The sequence below is a fragment of the Alligator mississippiensis genome, chromosome 5, assembly GCF_030867095.1.
Source record: "Alligator mississippiensis isolate rAllMis1 chromosome 5, rAllMis1, whole genome shotgun sequence".
Classification (NCBI taxonomy): domain Eukaryota; kingdom Metazoa; phylum Chordata; order Crocodylia; family Alligatoridae; genus Alligator; species Alligator mississippiensis.
The window spans coordinates 153,625,030-153,643,423 of record NC_081828.1 but is presented as its reverse complement, the minus strand read 5'-3'; the positions used below and the strand labels follow the sequence as shown (position 1 = coordinate 153,643,423).

The window sequence follows — 18,394 nt, the reverse complement described above, 5'->3', positions numbered from 1 at the left end:
AAAATATGTATGATTTAGGTTATGTGTTTAATCTCCCTTAAACAAAAAAAAACAAACCTAACTACCTGTTTCCTGAAGTTTTTTTGAAACAATAATACTAATCTGATTCAGGGGATAAACAGATGGAACAGGAGAATCAGCTGTGCTATGATCTGCTTTACGGGCATCTACAGGTGTTAGCTGGGGCTGTTGTCCCAAAAGGTTGGACCCTCCTGCAGTTCAAGGCCTAATCCTGCAGAACAGCCTCAGATGCCATGCTCCAAGGGTGTTCCCTCACTTGAAGCATACACCCCAACTTGAGGCAAAGCAGCACAATATGCATGCCACAGAAATCCTCTGCAGAATCCGGACCCTAAAACCCAATGAGCACCTGCCCTGGGGTGGCTGGAGAGCACACACCCCTGGGCCATCCACACTCTTATGCCAGAAGCAAAGAGACATCCACTGTGAAAACATGGCACAAACTATTCCTAAAAATTGTTGCAGTCATATTTTGGGCATTTGAGGCATACCAACGTGCATGGATACTAGGGCTGTACAAAGCTTCGGTCCCCGATTCAATTTGGCTCAATTCAGAGTCTGAATCGCCGAATCTGAATCGAATCAGAAGACCCCTTAATCTCTCCAAATTGAACTGGAACCCTCCACATTGATTTGGAGAGATTTGGAAAGATTCGGAGATTTGGACATAAAGACAGCTTTAAATGTTTTTCTACATGCCACTAGGTAGTAGGGGCTCATGAACGGTGCGATGCTGGAGAGCACAGAGTGTCCCACAGAAGCACAGGGGGCTCCCCAGTACACTCGGCAGCAGACCCAGAAGTGGACCAGAAGCACTTCCGTTGCACTTCCAGGTCCGCTGGGAAGCGTGCCGTGGATATGGGGAGGCACCCAAGGTCCCCCTGTGGCTGACTGCCGAGCTGGAAGGGCGTGGTGGGTCCCCCCCAGTGCACTCCCTGGCAGACATGGAAGTGTACCAGAAGTACTTCCAGTCCGCTTCTGGGTTCGCCGCCGAGAATGTGGAGGGCCCCCGCACACTCCTGTGGGACGCTCCATGCCCCCCAGCATCGCACCGTTCACAAGCCGTGCTTGCTACCTCAAGGTATGTAGAAAAAAAACTTTTATAGCTGGATCTGTGCCCGAATCACTGATTCTCCGAATCAGCATCGAATCTTCGGATTTGGATTCGGCTGAATTGAAACAAATCGAATCAGGGACAGCGATCTGAATCAACTAATCACTAAAGATGAATATACCTCCTCTGCTCGTGCTTGTAGGGAGGCAGTTAGACGGGCCAAAGCTACCATGGAGCTGAGGATGGCAACCCAAGTAAAAGACAACAAGAAATTGTTTTTTAGATATATTGGGAGTAAAAGGAAGGCCCAGGGAGGAATAGGACCCCTGCTAAATGGGCAGAAACAATTGGTGACAGACAGGGGGGACAAGGCTGAACTCCTCAACGAGTTCTTTGCCTCAGTGTTCCTAAGTGAGGGGCACGACAAGTCTCTCACTGGGGTTGTAGAGAGGCAGCAGCAAGGTGCCAGACTTCCATACGTAGATCCTGAGGTGGTGCAGAGTCACTTGGAAGAACTGGATGCTTTTAAGTCGGCAGGCCCGGAAGAGCTCCATCCGAGGGTGCTGAAGGCACTGGCCGACATCATTGCAGAGCCACTGGCAGGAATATTCAAACGCTCATGGCGCACGGGCCAAGTCCCGGAGGACTGGAAAAGGGCTAACATGGTCCCCATTTTCAAAAAGGGGAGGAAGGAGGACCCGGGCAACTATAGGCCAGTCAGTCTCACCTCCATCCTTGGTAAAGTCTTTGAAAAAATTATCAAGGCTCACATTTGTGAGAGCCCGGCAGGGCAAATTATGCTGAGGGGAAACCAGCACGGGTTTGTGGCGGGCAGATCGTGCCTGACCAATCTAGTCTCTTTCTATGACCAGGTTACGAAACGCCTGGACACAGGAGGAGGGGTGGATGTTGTATACTTAGACTTCAGGAAGGCCTTCGATACGGTATCCCACCCCATACTGGTGAACAAGTTAAGAGGCTGTGATGTGGATGACTACACAGTCCGGTGGGTGGCGAATTGGCTAGAGGGTCGCACCCAAAGAGTAGTGGTGAATGGGTCGGTCTCGAACTGGAAGGGTGTGGACAGTGGGGTCCCGCAGGGCTCGGTCCTTGGACCGATACTCTTTAATGTCTTCATCAGTGACTTGGACGAGGGAGTCAAATGTACTCTGTCCAAGTTTGCAGGTGACACAAAGCTATGGGGAGAAGTGGACACGCCGGAGGGCAGGGAACAGCTGCAGGCAGACCTGGATAGGTTGGACAAGTGGGCAGAAAACAACAGGATGCAGTTCAACAAGGAGAAATGCAAAGTGCTGCACCTAAGGAGGAAAAATGTCCAGCACACCTACAGCCTAGGGAATGACCTGCTGGGTGGCACAGAGGTAGAAAGGGATCTTGGAGTCCTAGTGGACTCCAAGATGAACATGAGCCGGCAGTGTGACGAAGCCATCAGAAAAGCCAATGGCACTTTATCGTGTATCAGCAGATGCATGACGAATAGGTCCAGGGAGGTGATACTTCCCCCTCTATAGGGCGCTGGTCAGACCGCAGTTGGAGTACTGCGTGCAATTCTGGGCGCCACACTTCAAGAAGGATGCGGATAACCTGGAGAGGGTCCAGAGAAGGACAACTCGTATGGTCAAGGGCCTGCAGACCAAGCCGTACGAGGAGAGACTAGAGAAACTAGACCTTTTCAGCCTCCGCAAGAGAAGGTTGAGAGGCGACCTTGTGGCTGCCTATAAGTTCATCACGGGGGCACAGAAGGGAATTGGTGAGTATTTATTCTCCAAGGCGCCCCCAGGGGTTACAAGAAACAATGGCCACAAGCTAGCAGAGAGCAGATTTAGATTGGACATTAGGAAGAACTTCTTCACAGTTCGAGTGGCCAAGGTCTGGAACAGGCTCCCAAGGGAGGGGGTGCTCTCCCCTACCCTGGGGATCTTCAGGAGGAGGTTAGATGAGTATCTAGCTGGGGTCATCTAGACCCAGCACTCTTTTCTGCTTATGCAGGGGGTTGGACTCGATGATCTATTGAGGTCCCTTCCGACCCTAACATCTATGAATCTATACTGCCAGTATTTTTCTTCTCCAGAGTTTTAAAATTCCAATGAATCTCTCAAAAAGAGATGAAATTGGATCTGAATTATATAAATTCACCACTGAAATTTTCTTCATATGATACTGCTGTATTTAGTAGGATATTTTAATATACGATTCAAAATATTTTTCTATAATGAAACAAAAGTCAACCTATAATTTTCAATATAGCTGTTATGATTTTACTATATCTCTATATATCTATAGATATCTATATCTCTAACTATATATCTATATCTCTATCTATGAATGCATCTGACAAAGTCTAACCCATTATCTCAAACTAGGTACTTCATAATTTACTCTGAAAAGGTTTAAACATATTTGTATGATAATGTTTTCAAAGTTTTCAATACAGATAGTATGGATATGCTAGCTTGTTAAAACTGAACATGTACAAAATTATGCTGCAAAAGCCAAAATAAATTCTATTTCATTTTTAGTTTCCTAATGCTGAACCAGTTTTGTGACCTCAATACAAAGACATCATGGCTAGGGACAGGAATGACACAAACTGGATTAAATCTGAATTTTTGTTGCGTTACAGTGCACAAACTCCTTTCAAATGGCTGAAACAAGTTTAAGATAAACCTAAATCAGGGATGGGCAAAATGCAGCCCGGATGCGGCCCGCCAGGCCATTCTATCCAGCCCACGGGGCCCTTATATGTTAATTTTCTAAATTTTTTATCTGCCCCTGGCTGCCTATCATGTGGCCCTTGATGGTTTGCCATAACTCAGTAAGCGGCCTTCCGCCCAAAATAACTGCCCGCCCCTGACCTAGATGGATGTAGGTTAAATCAGTTTATTGAACTTCTGTCCCAGATCCCCTCCAGATTTATAGACATTTTATAGACATTTGGGCTGAAGGGGACCCCGAAGGATTATCGAGTCCAGCCCAGAATTCCACTTAATTCACATTCCCCCAGCAATCCAGGATGATTTGCACCTCCCCTGCAAACCCCACCCCTCACAAGGTGGGTGCTCTAGCTTTGGCCCAAGCTGTCTGCTGGAGCAGAGCAAGGAAGCGTGCTCTAGTGCCCTCTGACTTCTGGCCTAGGCCACTGCAGGTATGTGGCTGCATTTCCAGAATCAGAAGTGAATGTGTGTTCACTTACTTATTGGTTCAATCTATGCAGCTTACACTAACCTGAGAAAACTGAACTGATTCAGCCTCAGGCTTTTTGACTGCACTTAGCCTTACACAAGTGGTATTCATTATTTATTGTTTCCTTACACAGAAATGTTTATATTTCTTTTGAATTGAAAGAACACCTCTTGATACTGATTCTACAGCATAATTGAAAAATGATAAAAACTTAAAAGAAAAAAAATAAGTAAGAGTCTCTCTCTTTCTCTCCCTCTTTCCATATATATTATTTTCTTTTAAGAGCCTACAATTGGAATTAAACAAATAGGCATTAATATTAAGTTAAATGATCTATAGAAACTGTGCTGGCTTATTTAAGTACTAGCCTACTGCTTGGCAAGAATGATGGGTGGGGGAAGGAATGGGACGGGATGGAGCCTGCAGGGAGTCACCGCCTCCAGGGAGTGGGGCCCTCATCCCCATGCCAACTCTGCTGCCACCTGCAAGGATGGGGGCATGGCCAGCAGTGCTGGCCTCGCCCCCCCTTCCCGTCCATTCATTGTCTTTGTGCCCTGCAGGGATCAGAGGGGCAGGCAGAGCAAGCGCTGCTGGCATTGCCTCCCCAATCCGTCGGCTCCATGGCCGCTGCCTCCAGGGAGCAGAGGGCTGGGAGCAGCAGCACTTGCCCTGACCCCCCTCTCCATCCGCTCCATCTTTTCTCCCTGCAGAGAGCAGGGGGGAAGAGTGGAGGGGGGATGGGTCCAACCCTGGCTCCATGGGTGCTGCCTCCAGGGAATGGGCGGGGTGGGGGAAAGGGGGCTGGGCCAGCCACACTGGTCCCCCCAATCCATCCATGCTGTTGCCACTGCCTGCAGGGATGGGGGAGCTCTGGCCAGTGGTGCTGGCTTCACCCTGCGCCCCCCTTCGTCTGCTCTGTCTTTGCACCCTGTATCCCTGCCATCATGGGATACTGCCACCTCCTATCCAGAACGCTCTTCGAGCGCTCCGATTGGTTCAGACAACCAATCAGGGTACGAATAAAGCGTTATGGACAGACAGACTACAGCTTTTATATCTACAAAATTTGCAGTAGTTTTACCTTATAAAACAGAACCAGAAGACAATTTGAGATGCTGTATTTTACTTTACCATCCTTTAAAAAAAAAGCAACAACAAAAAAAAAAAGCACGAAGTCCATACCTCGCTACAAGATGCAACAGCTCTGTGTAAAGGAGTCAACCATTTGCTGTCTTTGGCATTAACTCTAGCTCCTGTAACCAAAAAAAAAACCAGAGAGATTAGAAATACATTCTTATAAAAACTGGAAGTTCCAGCCCCCAAGGTACTTTAATGAAAATGTTAGAAAATTATTATTCCAGACTTATTAATATTGCAGAATTTAAAAATTAACATCCCACTTCTCCAAGGGCTCTGAAATTAAAATATAGGATTCTCCTTTTGATGAAGGGAGACAGAAATGTTATGTGTAATTCTTTATTCACCAACAGGTAAGCATGTATGTTTACCTACAATTAATCAACCTTCTGTTTTACCAACTGTCCTTCAAAAGGCTGAAGGGAGAGAAAGAGACAGACCGAGAAAGAAAGAATGTAAGAACAAATATTGGGCTATTCCTGCCTTCACGTACCAACAAACACTTCAGTACCCTTCCACCAACCAAAACAGAGGCATGTAGAATAAAGGGAGATTTCTTGATATCCATTCCCCAAAATCCATTTGAAAGACAGGAATGGTATTTACTGCTTCAACTCAAAACACTGGGTAAAAGAAAAATCAAGAGTTGATCTTTTTGATCTCAGGACCACTCAGCTGGCTTTAAAATTCTTTGAAGCTGCTTCCTCCTTCCTGTGACTACAGAAATGCTCTATCTTCAGCAATCTGTCTACAATAAACCTGTCTCCAGAAACCCTACTGTGACATCAGAGAAAATGTTCCTTCTAGTACCTCTTCATAGCCAACCAAGGACTCCTGGGAATGCTCAAAACATGTTTTTTATTATTATTATGCCTACTTTTGGCTTGGTCCTCATTTTTAAACAAAAGTACACATATGAGTAAGTATTACAGAAATCAGCTAAGTTGGGAAATGATTCTCCTCCCACTATCTTCAGGAAATTCCAATAAAACAAACAAAAATATGCTGGCAAATAATTTTTTGAATGTTCAATTCAGAACTGAAAAACTGTCTGCCTGTAATTGCTACCACTGAAAACTAGTCTTTAAAATTAATGTTCCAATTTAATTGAAAAATTTAGCAAAACCAAAAGTTTCAACCAAAAAAATGCTGACCACATTTTAGTTAAAAACCTATACACCAAGCTAATATTGGAACTCTTAATTTGCAAGTAATACAGACTTGAGTATAAAGTTGAGAAACTATATTAGGATGTAAACTGGTATCACGTTTAATTATTCAGAAGACGGCTGAGCACCTTGATAAAGCACAATCCCAATCTTGCAGAATTTTAGATCTTCTTCAGATTTGTTCTACTTTCTACTAAGTAAATATTTAAACCATGCCTTGTAAAAAAAAGGAATGCTGCTGCATGTACTATATTTCCATATTTATAGTTAGGGATCTGCTTAATTCACAGTTTCATGGATTTTGTGGAAACAGCAAAATCCAGAATTGTCCATGAGATCCATGAAATCAACAAAAAAAATAAAAATAAAATGCAGTGGAAGCTGGTGGTCCTTGCTGCTGGGATGGGAAGGCGCCGGCTTGTGGGACAACACACAGGGCAGCAGACAAGATGGCAGCTGCCCCCTTGTCCCTCCCCCTCCCTCCCCAACAATCAGACAGCACCAAGGGATGGGGCCACAGTAAAATGACCTCAGAATTAGAAGTTTAGGCCACAATCAACCCACAAATATGGGCAAATCCCCCCATGATTTAGGTAAACCTCTATTTATAGCAATTTATCTATGAAAGTCCTAAGGAGGTAAACAACTGAAATGAAAAGCTTGCATTGTTCTTACAAGATACAGATTGTTTTTTAAAGAGTATTTCTGACTAGAGCTGCTAACTGTACATAGAGAGTGCAAGATGACCTCAAAACAAAACGTATATAAACCAGCAAAACAAAGAACAGATTAATTCCTTCAAATCAGAGGGCATAGAGATGACTCTTTCAATTTCTTTCCCTACAATACATGAGCTATCTTTGAACAAAGGCTTATCTAGTTAGTGCTTACATTTCTACATCACATATACAGAATCATTCTTTTCTAAATTCAAATCAAATCCATTTTCTCTAAAATTCCATGAAAATTTGAAAGTTAGTTAAAAAAAAACATTTAACAGAGAGCAATCTAGAAGTGATTCACTATATAAAACAACCAATGCACAAGCTAAAGTGAAAGAGCACTACTCTGTAAGACACCAAAAGCGATATTCAGAGTATTTTCTATTTAGGCATGTAAATGGTCACTGCTGTTATTTCCCTCTAGTAACTGAACACTACTTCCCTTAAGTAATGCATTTCCTGAACTTTTTTTTTTTAAGCTGGTTTCCTGGTATAGCAATGTTATTCTAATTGCAAAAATGTTTTGTATAATATTCTGAATGGCACAAGTAAGACTTAAATCTTTTGAAAATAGTTCCCTAGAAAACAATTATATTGCCTGTAAATCAGCAAAATGAATTTTTTTATACAGTTCTGAGCATTTATTCAATGTTAAGGTTAACACAGACTAATTTCAGAGAAGGTAGTTTAGTTGTTTTACGCATCAAAGAACATATATGTATGAAAGATCTATAGCAGGGTAAAATTTAACTCTGGTATGTGCGAGTAAAGCTATGATTTGCAGGTGACACTGGGCAGGTCTACATGAGATGCTAAAAGTGCAGTAGACTAATTCTACTGCATATTAGCATGTCACGGCTGTGCTAATACATGAGAAAGCTGCGCTAATATGCAGCAGAATTAATCTACTGCGCATTAATGTCACATAAAAGACACGTGTTGGCACTACTGTGTAGTAATGCTGATGACGGAGTGTTAAGTTAATACCTGTTATTACAGGTATTAAACTTAAGGCACTGTAATTACAGCAAATTAATACACGTGTAGATATGCCCATTCCCGTTGCTACAATCCAGCGTGCTGTTGGGTTTTTTTGCAACAAGAGCACACTGATGGCTCATATTTAACTTAGAGTCTACTGCAACTCCCAGGTCCTTCTCTGCAGTACTACAGCCTAGCCACTCATTCCCCAGTTTTCTTGTGCCCAGTGTAGGACTTTGGACTTGTCCTTATTAAATCTCATCTCACTGATTGAGGACCATTTTTCCAGTCTAGCTGGGTCACTATGAATCCTAGCCTTGCCCTCCAAAATATCTGCAACTATACCCAACTTGGTGTCATCCACAAATTTTCTAAGTGTGCACTTAATCCCATCATCTAAAACAATAATGAAGGTGTTGAATAATGTTAGACTCTGGACAAACCCCTGGGGAACCTCAGTTGATAGTGGGATCAACATCTCCGCCAAAGAAGTTTAATTTTTTTTAGAAGAGATTTACATCCCAGATGACCACACTACTATGAGACAGAAAAACAGAGGACAATCACCTAGAACAGGAGTGTCAAAGATGTCATTTGGCCCCCATGCTGCCCCTGGGTCTGAGGTGACACATATACTACTGCTGGACTGGTCCTACACACAGGGCCCAAGACAAACAACATGTTGTGCCCAGTCTAGGATCCACACTATATGTGGCACCTGTTCCAGGATATATACTGCTTGCGGTGCCCACTCTAGCTGATTTGAGACCCAAGCTGCATGGCTGGTCCCAAAGCAGCTAAAGTGGGCACTGTGATACAGTCCCAGACTGGTAGGGGGGATGGGAGGAGGGAAGGGATGAGACATGTTGCAAACACTGGATCCATCATCAGATGGGAGGGGGAATGGACCAAATCCAGCCCATGGACTGGCCCAATGTCACTCATCCAGCCCCAAGTTTGACACCCTTAACATAGCACATGGGAGATCCAGAGAAAAAAAGTTCCACCTTTGACCCTCACTTTCCCATGTGTCAGGTGAGTGCCATAACCAGGGGACTGGCTATCTTATTCCATAGTTTCATAGTAGCTAGGGTCAGGAGGGACCTGATCAGATCATCTAGCCTGACCCCCTGCCACAGGCAGGAATGAAGGCTGGGTTCACAAGACCCCAGGCAGGTGATCGTCCAACCTCCTCTTGAATTTGCCCAAGGTAGGGGCAAGGACCACTTCCCTGGGAAGTTGGTTCCAGATTTTGGCCACCCTAACTGTAAAATATTGCCTTCTGATCTCTAACCTAAACCTATTCTCCACCAGCTTATTACCATTGTTCCTCGTTACCCCAGGTGGTGCTGGGGAGAAAAGGGCTCCACCTACTTGCTGTTGATCTCCCCTGATGAGCTTGTAGGCAGCCACCAGGTTCCCCCTCAGCCTCCTCTTGCTGAGGCTGAACAGGTTCAGGTCCCTCAGTCTCTCCTCATAGGGCCTGTCCTGCTGCCCTCTCACCAAGTGGGTGGCCCTCCTCTGAACCCTCTCCAGGCTGGCCACATCCCTTTTGAACTGTGGAGCCCAGTACTGGACACAGTACTCCAACTGTGGCCTGATCAAAGTCGCACAGAGGGGGAGTATCACCTCTCTGGACCAGCTTGAGATGTATCTTTGGATGCATGACAAGGTATGGCTGGCCTTGCTGGCTGTGGTCTGGCATTGGCGGCTCATGTTCATCTTGGAGTCAATGACGACTCCAAGATCCCGTTCCACCTCTGTGCTTTCAAGAGGGGAACTCCCCAGCCTGTATGTATGCTGTGGATTCCTTCTCCCAAGGTGCAGTGCCTTGCATTCATCTACATTGAACCCCATCCTATTCTCATCTGGCCACTTTTGTAGTCTGTCTAAATCTATTTGCAGCCTCTCTCTCCCTACAATGTATCCACCTTGCCCCACAACTTAGTGTCATCAGCAAACTTGGACAGCGTGCTTTCCACCCCCTCATCCAAGTCATTGATGAAGACGTTAAACAGTGCGGGCCCGAGGACCGAGCCCTGGGGTACCTCACTGCTTATATCTCACCAGGTTGAGTACAACCTGTCCACCATTACTCTCTGGGTGCGCCCCATCAGCCAATTTTTGACCCATCCAACTGTGTAGGTATCAATGCCACAGTTGCTTAATTTACTAATGAGGATGGGGTGAGAGACGGTGTCAAAGGTCTTCTTGAAGTCTAGAAAAACTACGTCCACGGCAACACCATCATCCAAGGATTTAGTTACTTGGTCATAAAAGGCAATCTGGTTGGTCAAGCAGAACCTGCCTTTGATAAACCCATGCTGATTGCCTCTGAGCATGATCTCCCCTGCAGGCCCCCCACAGATGTGCTCCTTGATGATTCTCTCCAAGATCTTCCCGAGCACCTAGGTGAGGCTTACAGGCCTATAGTTACTTGGGTCCTCCTTCCTCCCTTTCTTGAAAATTGGGACCACATTAGCCAATTTCCAATCCCCCGGCACCTGGCCAGATGACCACGAATGCTCATACAGCTGGGCATGCCTCTCTTTTCCAAAGATCTTGATTCTGTCCCAACAGAAAACTGTTATTTCCAAATGGGAAAAATTTCAGGAATCTTGAAGTTCCACTGGATGGGAAAAACAGTTTCTTCCCCAGCTGTAGTGGAGAGGGACATTTTCTAGAAAAATCTAAAAGCAGTTAGCAAGCAAACCTGACTAAACACTCACTAGGAAGATCAGCTGAACAGCACAGCCCTGAAAGATAGCTTCTACACTATTCTATATGCAGGGCTATAAGCCAAATAGGACTCCAAACATTGCTGACATTGTTTACAACAGTTTTTTTCAATTACCTCCCTCAAAAACAAAGCTCTCAGCCTGAGCAATAATTAATACCATGCATTGAATGGGTTCTTTAAGGCATTAACAACATCTGTAATTTCTGGTTGCTCTCTAAGCCCTTTTCTGGTCACATTTTCAGCTGACAGCCAAAGCCACGCTCCTAGCTCACCTGTACTTTTGCATCTACAGCCAGGAGCAAAGGAAAACTGATGGGGATTGTCAGACTGAAGTCAGTTTCCATTACCATCAAATAGAGCGCTAGTATCCTGCTAGCCATCCCTCCCCACACCTCCAGCAATTTGATGTGCTGTGTTATGCTGGCTCCTCAGATGGTAAAACAAAAACTAGCAGAAAAGATAGAAGACAAAAAATAGGGAAAACTGAAATATAGGAGAAAAGGAAAGCAGGATAGGAACACAGATGAGGAGAAGCTAGGAGATGGTAGCCTTGGCTGCACTAAAAACCATGATCCACTGTCATAAGCCCAAGCTGTAGCCTTACATGGAAAATAATTAAGATCTACTTTTTTTAATGGACTGCTAATTCCTAGATCTGTTAAAAAACACCTAGAGCAGTGGTGCTCAACCTTTTGGCCCCAGAGGCCAGATGAGCAGTATGGGGCTAGATTAGGCCCCACACACCTGGTTCAGGTCCCCACCTGGACACACATACCCAGATAAGGCCCCGAAAGGCCTTGGCCAACTTCCACATGCCAGGATAAGGTCCTAGAGCCACCCCCATATTTACCTGATCTAGCATACAGGTCCAGCCCATGGAGATGTCATTACTCTCCTGCCACCAAATTTCTAGACCTGTGTGGAGCCCAACAAGCTAGAAAACATGGCACCAGGGGCTAGATCTGGCTCACAGGTTGAGCACCTCTGGTCTAGAGCTCTGAGTGCTCAGAGCCTTTGGAGGCACTGGGTGACCTCTGTCACTCTCAGACCAAATGCCAATAGCTCATTGTACTACAGTTCCTTTCCCTATCTACAATTTATTTGGAGCTCCCAGATGGAAATGTAGTTAACGAGTCAGTTGTAGCCTTCAGTGCAGTTACAGGCTTTGGTTCTATATCCTTGGACTGACCACCCTTCATCCCACTTACTACTCCGGGGTTTATTACAAAACTAGTTTCCTTTGTGCTTTTAACTGCACGCTGGTAGATGAAATCAATCAAGCTGTTGCCCTCCCTGTAGGCACTGTGATATGAGTTGATTTCAGTGCACTACGAGCCATTTTTTCATTTGTATTTATTTTTCTTCAGCACTTGGCACATTCACAGCTTCAATACGTTGCTGATGTGATCTTCAGTTTGGCAAGTTCTTCCTGGCTTGTTGATAGTTGATGGCTGCTGCTTTTTTTAAAAGGATCCAAATGTACATGAGCCCACACTCTTAAGAGTTAGAAAGCCATTCTGAGGGGCATGAGGAGGAAGGCCCTTGTGGGTAGCTGTCTAGAAATTAGACCCCCCAGGTGTAAGGAGCAGTACGCCTTAGAGAAGAACTAGACATACTTATGGTATGCTTAGTTACATTTAAATACATTTTTTTCCAAAAACCTTTTGCTCAAAATAATAAAGTATATTAAAGGAAGTGGTTGGTAACCAATTACCACTACCATGGTCTTGAAGGAAATAGAATTGCTGGTATGTGGCTTAACAGAATTGCTAATCAGGTTTGCCCTTCAGAGACAAATTTGCCAGCAATTTCATTTGGTAAGATGACTAGTAGAGTGAAGTGCCCAACTTTAGGAAGGCTAACTTCAGTGTGCTTAGGAGCCTAGCCAATAACACACTGCTGGATAAGAGTACTGGTGAGATGGTAGTCTAGGAAGGGTGGTCTTTCCTAAAGGAAGCAATCCTTTGGGCACAGATGGAGACTATTCCAGTACAAGGGAAAAGGGGGAAAGGAGCCAAAAAATGTCCTTGGCTAGACAGGGAAATCCAGGGGGAGCCTGAGGGCAAAAAAGCAGGCATATAGGTGGTGGAAGCAGGGGGAAGCTACCAAGGAGGCGTATACCTACTTGGCCTGCACTTGCAGGGAGGCAGTTAGAAAAGCCAAAGCAACTACAGAGCTGAGGCTGGCAACACAAAGACAACAAAAAGTCTTTTTTTAGGTATGTAGGGAGTAAAAGGAAGGAACAGGGCAGCATAGGACCCCTACTGAACAAGAAGGAGCAATAAGTGACAGAGAGGGGGACAAGGCTGAGCTATTCAATGAGTTTTTTGCCTTGGCGTTCCTGGACAGGGGTCAAGATAAGCCTCCTAATGGGTTATTAGATGAGCATCAGAGGGACACCAGCCCACTAACTGTTGATGCTGACTTGGTACAGCCACTTGGATGTGTTCAAGTCAGCAGGCCCGGATGAGCTGCATCCGAGAGTACTCAAGGAATTGGCCGGTATCATAGCAGAACCACTGGCACAGCTGTCTGAGCATTTGTGATGCTCGGGTCGGGTCCCGAAGAACTGGGAAAAGGCCAATGTGGTCCCTATTTTCAAGAAGGGGAGGAAGGAGGATCTGAGTCATTATAGGCCAGTCAGTCTCACCTCCATTCTTGGAAAGGTCTTTGAAATTATGAAGGACCATATCTGTGGGAGTCCAGCGGGAAAAATAATGCAGCAGGGAAACCAGCATGGATTCGTAGCAGGTAGGTCATGCCTGACCAATCTGGCTTTGTTTTATGACAGTGTTACAAAATGCTTAGATGCAGAAGTAGAGGTGGATGTTGTTTTCTTGGATTTTAGCAAGGCCTTCGATACGGTATCTCATCCCATTCTCATAAATACATTAAGAAGCTGTGACATAGATGTGTACACGGTCTGGTGGGTGGCAAATTGGCTTAGTGGTTGCACCCAGAGAGTAGTAGTAGATGGGTTGATATCAAACTGGAAGCATGCAGGTAGTGGGGTCCCACAGGGTTCGGTCCTTGGACCTGTACTCTTCAATATCTTCATCAGTGACTTGGATGTGGGTGTGAAGTGTAGTCTGTCCAAGTTTGTGGACGATACCAAATTGTGGGGTGAAGTTCACACTCCAGAGGGTAGGGAATGATTGCAGGCAGACCTGGACAGGTTAGAAAAGTGGGAAGTACACAATAGGATGCAGTACGACAAGGACAAGTGCAGAATGTTACACCGAGGGTGCAAAAATATCCAGCACACCTACAGGCTGGGAAGTGACCCTCTCAGCAGCACAGAAGTGGAAAAGGATCTCAGAGTCATAGTGGACTCCAAGATGAACATGTGTCATCGGTGTCATGAAATCATCAGCAAAGCTAACCGCATTTTATTATGCAACAGCAGATGCATGGCAAATAGAACCAACGAGGTGATACTTCTCCCCTATGCGGCATTGGTTAGACCGCATGTGGAGTACTGCGTCCAGTTTTGGGAGCCGTACTTCAAGAAGGATATTGATAGACACTAGAGGGTCCAGGAGGGCCACTTATATGGTTAGGGGCTTACAGAACAAGCCCTATAAGGAGAGACTGAGGGACCTGGACCTCTTTAGCCTCCACAAGAGAAGGCTGAGAGGTGATCTTGTGTCCACCTACAAATTCATTAGGGGGATGCAGCAAGGGATCGGAGATGCTCTGTCCACCAGGGTGCCTCTTGAGGTAAAAAGGAACAATGGTCACAAACTGACAGAGATAGATTTAGGCTAGATATAAGGAAAAACTTCTTCATGGTAAGGGTGGCCAAAATTTGGAACAGGCTTCCAAGGGAGGTGGTGCTCTCCCCTACCTTGGGGGTCTTTAAGAGAAGGCTCGATAGGCATCTGGCTGGGGTCATCTGACCCCAGCACTCTTTCCTGCCTAGGAACTCAATGATCTGTTGAGATCCCTTCTGACCCTAGCATCTATGAATCTGTAAATGCACTGTTAAGATAAAACTGAAGCCAGAATTCGTTTGTCTTTCAGAATCTTTATTATATGCGACTCAAAAGCTAAAAAAGAATTTATCTTAGCAAAACTAACTTTGTAGACAGAAGCAAGGCTAGTTATTAAAACAAAAATAAACCCAGCTGTGTGCTGCCTTTTTTTTCTCTTTTTTTAAGAAGAGCCACACTTTTCAAATGGCTATACATGCACTGAATTCTTAGAATGAACTGTCTGCAAAGGTTTGACAACACTCATATAACAGTATGATAATATGTTTACATGTGAAATCTTTAATCAGACTAGTCCACACAACAAATAATTCCTTGCTTCAATGTATGCTCTAGGCAAGGCCAAAATCTGGTATTGTTGGTATAACGGTGCAACTCCACTGACCTCATCTGACTTAACCCATAGCTGAATTTGACCAAAAAGCTTTTAAAAAGAGGCAAGTAAGCTATCTCCCTGAACCTTAATTTCTATATGTATGGATACAAACTCCAGAAAAGACAAGTTAGAAGAATTGAAACAATATATTCAAAGCCTCCATTTGCCAGTAAGTAGCCTGTGTCAGATTCCACCTCCCAACCTACAAAGAACAACTGGGCTCACAAAGCTAAGCTTCTCTGTTCTTCTTTTTGTCTCTTCTCAAAGCTGGGTGTCATAACCCTTCTACAGGTGCAGAGCACCATGGACAAGATGCTATATTTTCACACATATAACACATCAGGAAATATAATATGCACCTTGCTTTTGAAAAGCAAAATGAAGGAAAAAAAAATCTTTCATTGTAGTGAGTAACTGAGTTGCAGCAGGTAAGACACTGAGCCTACTCATTGTTCAGCCCCCTTTGGATAGCTGAAGAATTTACTTTTTGTTTCACCCAGTAACTCACTCTTGCCATATTTTTTGCATACAAGGCATCTCTAATTTCCAGAAGCTTTTTTTTTTTTTTTTGGGGGGGGGGGGGGGGAGGGGGAGGTGTGTGTTGTACATGAGAAAACATGATTTTATGGACTGTTTCCAGATGCCCTGGAATTTTCTCCATTAGACAGTTCTTTTTAAATTAAAAGGCTACATTTTAATAAAACCTCAGATCTGGGTCACTATTTGCAAGGATGTTTAGACTTCAGGCAAACAGAGGCAATGTATATTGCATTATAAAATGTCTCCTTGAAGATAACAAGAGAATGGAAATTACTCTTTGCATTTATTGTGTTTTAATTGTAAGTGATCAAATGTAATAGCTAAATTGTGCAGAAGTTAAGTGGGTGACTTGCAAATCTCATTTACCCCTTATCTTAACTCTCTATCTTAAAACTCTATTTGTGTTTCTGACATTTTCAGAATGCTGGGCTATCTTAGCTTAAGGTGGTTAAACTGAAAACCTGCTGAGATCACCACTGTCCTTTAGCTATGTCAGACTCTACGCCAAAGGGATGTACCTTATGCCCCTTTTGTTATTCTTCCATATCTAACCCTCCTCCAAATCTTGGGAGTTTCTTCATCACATTTTTAGTATCTAGTACCTTATCCAAGTCCTGTTTCCAATCTTGATCACTGCACCCTTCTCCTCTGTGCTGTTCAGAACCCCAACTTGATCCACATCTTTGTTTAGCTAAAATATACCTGGCCCACAAAGCTAACTAATATTTCTTTCTGAGTGTTCAATCTTATGAAATATTTTCACTAGTGCTTCCAAATATTATATAATTTCTTCCTCTACTTACCCAAGATTACATCATACCTCATTTGCTGATGGGCTGCTGATGCAAAAATTGGTGTTTTGTACACATTTCTCCCTCTGGATTTACACTGCCTTCTTTCAAACCCTTATGCTAGAATATTCTTCCAGAACTAGGCTACAAAGCCACCATCATTCTCCCAATTTAATCCCCCTCTAAAGATTCATTCTAATAAAAATGGATTTTTTAATATATTAGGTACAAGGAAAGTTTAAAAAAAAATGAAACCACTGGACCAAACAACTTGATTTGTAGCACAGAATCCCTTCCTCCTAGACTTTACCTACATTATATATTTTTAACTATAAAAATTCTTATAGCAAAGACTGTCTTTCTTTATGACTATACAATGCCTAATACATTTTGGACACTACCACAATATAAGTAAGAGAGGTAAATTTTTCTTCAGAAAACACAGGCAACTAAAACTCAGCTTCTTAACAGCTTAATTGACAGGATTCAAGGATAATGGAAGAAGTTCTCTTGAAAATCATGAAGGCTAAATCCTAGGTATAAATTGCCAATTGCTTAAGATCAGAAGGGGTCAGGCCTGGACCTAGAAATTACTTTCACAAAGATGACACAGAAAGAGTTGAGTGAAAACGGAGAATACATCATGAACTGAAGCAACCACTCACAGAGAGCCAGGCTTTCTTTTATCCTTAATGGAAAGCTGCAAGAAACTTCCATTAAAAACAAAACACTTGTTGTATTTAGAAGATGTGTCAATTAGAAGAGCCAAATAAAATTTCAAGCACTCTCAGAAGCTAGAAAAATTCTACTGGTGATTGTGTATTCAATCTAATAAATAATAGCTAGGTATTAGAGTAGTATATCTTAAAATGCAGTATTCTGTCCTTACACTAGAAAAGTATGTAGAGAAATAAATAAGATTTATCTCTCTCTCTCAAAAAAAAAAAAAGAGAGGACCAGGTACACAACTAATATATACGGTTATAAAAACATAACCAGAGTCAAATCCTCTGCTACTTCACTGACATGTCAACAGAGAAATCAAAACCCTCATGCAACACTCAAACTGAGGATTTTCTGCTTTGTCTCAACCAACACATTTTAGAACTGCAAAGCTCAAAAACTAAACAATACTCCCAATGGAGTTTTTCCAAGAGCTTTAAGCTTACAAATATTCTACACTTCTGAAGAGCAGTTGCTTCAGTCACTTTTTTCTTCTTTTTCCTCTTCAAGCCTTAAAAAAAGCCTATATGGTTAACAAGATTAAATAGTTCCGATCTACACACTTTTTATGTTGTTTAACCAAACAGTTCAGTTTAATGCCTTCTGTCCAGTCCAGCAAAGAGAATAGATTTTCTTTCCTATTAAAATGGATGATAATCAATCTGTACCAAGCTCTTAATAAAGGTAAGGAGACCAATATTTAGTAATACAAAATTTACTTAATATGTTTATCACCTTACAAATAGCCCTTAAAAATGTCTTTTCTCTACTGCCTGCAGCTACAAGTTTAAAACTGTTACTTTTAGAGACTAAGAAAATTTGCATTTCCTCCTCTGACTGCCAATGGTAAAACATGGAATAAAATTAGGGCAAAGTTGGCTGCAAAGCATCTGCTGGCATTTTGTGGCCATCTGTCTGGCAGCAAGATGCAGCACCTGATTTCT

At 43.5% G+C, this 18,394-nt stretch overlaps 1 protein-coding gene across 4 annotated transcripts in view; it reads right to left on the bottom strand.

Annotated features, from left to right (window-relative positions):
- Nucleotides 1-18,394, bottom strand: part of ANKRD28 (ankyrin repeat domain 28) — a 190,269-nt gene that overhangs the window by 67,896 nt on the left and 103,979 nt on the right. For all 4 annotated transcript variants that reach the window (XM_014603153.3, XM_019497785.2, XM_019497784.2 and 1 more), the window contains exon 4: nucleotides 5,462-5,532. In XM_014603153.3, the coding sequence (XP_014458639.1) occupies nucleotides 5,462-5,532 (71 nt within the window). The remainder of the gene's footprint in view (nucleotides 1-5,461; nucleotides 5,533-18,394) is intronic.